General features: G+C 35.7%; 1 protein-coding gene across 3 annotated transcripts in view; it reads left to right on the plus strand.

Moving 5' to 3' along the window:
* The window catches only part of LOC106872608 (kinesin-like protein KIF28P), an 85,742-nt gene that overhangs the window by 60,178 nt on the left and 21,364 nt on the right, over positions 1 to 4,200 (plus strand). For all 3 annotated transcript variants that reach the window (XM_014919644.2, XM_014919646.2, XM_014919647.2), the window contains 2 exons: positions 2,965 to 3,099; positions 3,662 to 3,745. In XM_014919644.2, the coding sequence (XP_014775130.1) occupies positions 2,965 to 3,099; positions 3,662 to 3,745 (219 nt within the window). The remainder of the gene's footprint in view (positions 1 to 2,964; positions 3,100 to 3,661; positions 3,746 to 4,200) is intronic.

The raw sequence follows: 4,200 nt of genomic DNA on the forward strand, positions 1-4,200 counted from the left end.
TATTAAGATGTGAAGTTAACTCTGTCAGGATGTGAGTGTACAATAATAGTGCGATGAACTACAATACAATGTAGTACTCAGAGTGATTGTTTCCATAGCTAGATGCCCTTTCAACAGAAATAATTTACAATAATTTACAAGGCGCAGGAATGACTGTGTGGTAAGTATCTTGCTTACCAACCACATGGTTCCGGGTTCAGTCCCACTGTGTGGCACCTTGGGCAAGTGTCTTCTACTATAGCCTCAGGCCAACCAAAGCCTTGTAAGTGGATTTGGTGGATAGAAACTGAAAGAAGCCCGTCGTATATATGTATATATATATGTGTGTGTGTATATGTTGTGTATCTGTGTTTGTAGCCCCAACATTGCTTGACAACTGATGCTGGTGTGTTTAGGTCTTCGTAACTTAGCAGTTCGGCAAAAGAGACCGATAGAATAAGTACTAAGCTTACAAAGAATAAGTCCTGGGGTAGATTTGATTTGACTAAAGGTGGTGCTCCAGCATAGCTGCAGTCAAATGACTGTAACAAGTAAAAGAAAAAAAAAAGTAAAAGAAAATATTTAACTTCATCTTTCTCACATCTGGGTTCAAGTTCTACCTGAGTTAACTTTGTTTTATTTCTTTTTGTGAATCAAACCAAATTAATACTATACTGTGATTAATATAGTAGAGTCAACCACTCTTCAGCAAAACATGGCTTTAAACATGGTCAAAACAAAGAAAAAGAAGAAGAAAATTAGGTTAAGCGACTGTTTGGATGAGGTATTAAACTATCAACATCTAATTTGTCAGTTCAAATTTACTGAAGGTGTTGTGATTCTGTGCTGTACACTTATTCTGCATTACCTCAGATCTCATATAATTTGAGAATGGGTACCTGCTCTCCTGAAAGTCTACCCACAATAAACTGGCTTCCAGTTTGCTTTGCAAAATAAAACTGGTGCTAAAAATTTAATCTGAAGCTTTAGAAGATATTCATTTTGCTATTAATTTAATCAGCTCATGCTATGTATATCTTGGGGCTTAACTCTGTAAATGAGTCTTAACACTTTCAAGAACAGTTTTAATTTTGGAACTAGACATTTATTCAATGAAGCAAAATTATTGTTACCTTTATCCCAGACAAATTCTGTAAAGTTATGAAAAAAGTCATGTGATATTGCAAACAAAAATTACCTTTCAACTTTTGAGGTGGTTGACATCATCAGACAATTAATTCATAAGAATGAATTTTGCTCAGAAGTATATGAGAAACAGTTGATGGTTTTTGTTACCTTGCTGACCTAATTAGCAGTGAAGGTGGGTGTACCAAAAGCAAAGAACAGAGTAGAGAAAGCTCAGAGAACTGTAGTGGCGCGTGTGGCCGCCATCTTGGGAAGTGCCATTGCGCATGTGCAAGGGACTTGCCGTCAGCGGAAGTACCCGAGCACGCATGCGCAATGCAACAGGTGGAGAGAAAGCAATAGAGTTCGACCTCTTATCCATCCAGCAGCCGTGGCGACAGGACGTTCTTTCAGGCTGTCCCAACTCGACCCGACATGTGGTCGAAGCTTCCTTTGGTATTCTAGCGGCATGCCTGTTCACCCAGGCTCTACACCAACCTAGAATAAATTATTGATCTGTTGTTACCGTTATCCCTCATGTTGTTGTATTTCTGGATTTTAATGATTAATATAAGAACTGGGGAGAGACGGCCGAGCCGTCATATCTCATCCAATTCTTATAGAACTATTACCTCTGGAGGTAACAAATGGAATCTCTCTCAGAGCAAATGGCATATTGCATGATGCTCGTGTCTGAAGTGCAGAAGATTTGTAAAGCTAGAAAGAAATGAAGCAAGCATACTCTACTAGATATGTAATATTTGTGTGCATGAATGATGGAATATCAAATAAACTGAGAATGAAACTGGTATAAAAGTAATCCAATGTCATGAGCAGGAGAAAAGACTGCACTGGCATTGGTGTGTGATGCACACAAATGGTGATAGCTGTAAAAATATGGGGTGAGCACTTAAAGTGAATGGAACCTGTTAAAGAAGGAGATTGAAGAAAATATGGACAAGGTGATGAAGACTGAAACAAGGAGGATAAAACATATGAAGATAATAAGGAAATGCCATCCTAGAGAAAATCCATCCACTATGCAAGCATGGCATGAATGATATTAAAATGGTAGTAGTGATGGTGGATGGGATGTATAACATAGCTACAGTTGAGTCTTTCATTATTATGGTCCTGTTAAGTCTCTTTCTGCTTCTGTCTCATCCTCTTCAATGCCCTCACATCTTTTACTTGCCCTTTTTTTATTCGTTGTACCATACCACCTCTGTTATGAAGGATGACATTAGATCTATCTATTGTCAATCTCCTCTATCACAATTCTTATCATTCTATCTGTCTTTCTCCCATCACAATGCTTGTATCAGGAGAGATTGTATCAGATCTCTTCATACCCCATACACATCTTGTTCTCTCTCTCTCTCTCTCTCTCTCTCTCTCATGAGCAAACATATAGCTGTGGTGACTTCTAGGCAGTATTTGTGTTGGCTGTGTTATAAATATTCATTTAACATTGTGACAAACATCACTGAGTTAGTGGATGTGGTTTTACCTTTCACTGATGGTTGATCTAGTTATTAGAAAGTAATTAATGCCTATCTATCTGTTACAAGAATTTATAAACAGAATAATTTTTTTGCTTATTTATGCAGGAAACCAGTAGTATTGCGGAGTGAATGAAGTTAGCTAAGCAACCTTGAAATGAAATTTGATTTACAAATGTAAAACGTTTATTTAGTTCACAGACCCTGTGTTGGATATACTACTCTTAAAACCATTAAAACCCCTTTATTAGCAAGTTTGATGGGAAAAAAGAATGTGTGTGAGAGAGAGAGAGAGAGAGCATGCAAAACTTGTAACTTTCATTCTTTTTTCTATGATATTTCCATGAAATAATTACAGGTTCAAGTACAGGTTACAGACACTGAAAGTGATATTGAATGGATTTGGTCAAGACAGGAATTTCTTAACCGTAAATACATCATGCAAGAGGTTTATCAACAATTCATTACTGGAGAAAATTGGAAACTTCCACAAGTAAATATTACTTTCTAAATATTATTAACATGTAAAATGTTATCATTTTAAATAAAAGAAATGTTCTACAGAAATGAATTAGAATATTTAAAATATTACAGCCTGTAAAAATGTTCATTTTAATGCAAATATAACTATAACTGTATTGACATTAGCCCTTTGTAAATTAAACCTTCTGACATCTAAACCAAAAATAGATGGAACCAGTTCTATAGGTTACAAAAAAGTGTATAAGTATCATTATCTAAAATTTGGTATAAATATCTGAAGCTCAATAAACATAGAAAAGTAAACATATTTTTGAAGAGATCAGCCCTTTCACCTTTCTAGCATTAAAATGGTAGACTGATACCTTGGACTTAAGACAACCTGTCTTAAGTATCCAAAGTATTAACTTTTACATTATTCACAATTCTTGATATTTTTTTTTTTGAAAAAAAAGCAAGAAGGAAAAGCAAAATAAATACATGTGATTTTAAATAAATTGTTTCATAAATTTGTTATAAAATTAGACTTACTATTTTGAGCAATTGTAAACTTTGTAGATTTACTTATTTTTCAGGACAAAGACCCGTTTTATGATGATCCAACTGCTCCTTATCTGATTGGTTCAGTTGAAATTTTTTTGAAATCATTGGCTCATGGTGTAAGTACACTCAATGATTAAGTATCTTAGATGAGCTATGTTTGGTTCATATGTGTCTATACATATCGTATAAATATATATAAAGGGCCTTAGAGTCAACCTAGCTAAAACCAAAATCCTAATAAGTAGGAAGGTAGATAAAACACAAACCCCTTCAGGTAGATGGCCCTGCTCAGTATGTAGAAAAGGAGTAGGTAGTAACTCTATAAGATGTACCCGGTGCAAGCTATGGACACATAAGAGGTGCAGCAACATCAAAGGCAGGTTAACTAGGAAGTTAGTTTTTGTTTGTGGCAGATGTTCAGGTGCAATAAAGACTGTAAACAAACAGGAAACAACTTCTATCTCATTCCAGGGTGAAAAACTAGAGGTAGTCGATAGCTTCCGCTATCTGGGCGACCAAGTTAGTAGTGGGGGTGGGTGCGCTGAAAGTGTAGCTGCTAGAATAAGAATAG

This window comes from Octopus bimaculoides, chromosome 9, assembly GCF_001194135.2.
Source record: "Octopus bimaculoides isolate UCB-OBI-ISO-001 chromosome 9, ASM119413v2, whole genome shotgun sequence".
Lineage (NCBI taxonomy): Eukaryota > Metazoa > Mollusca > Cephalopoda > Octopoda > Octopodidae > Octopus > Octopus bimaculoides.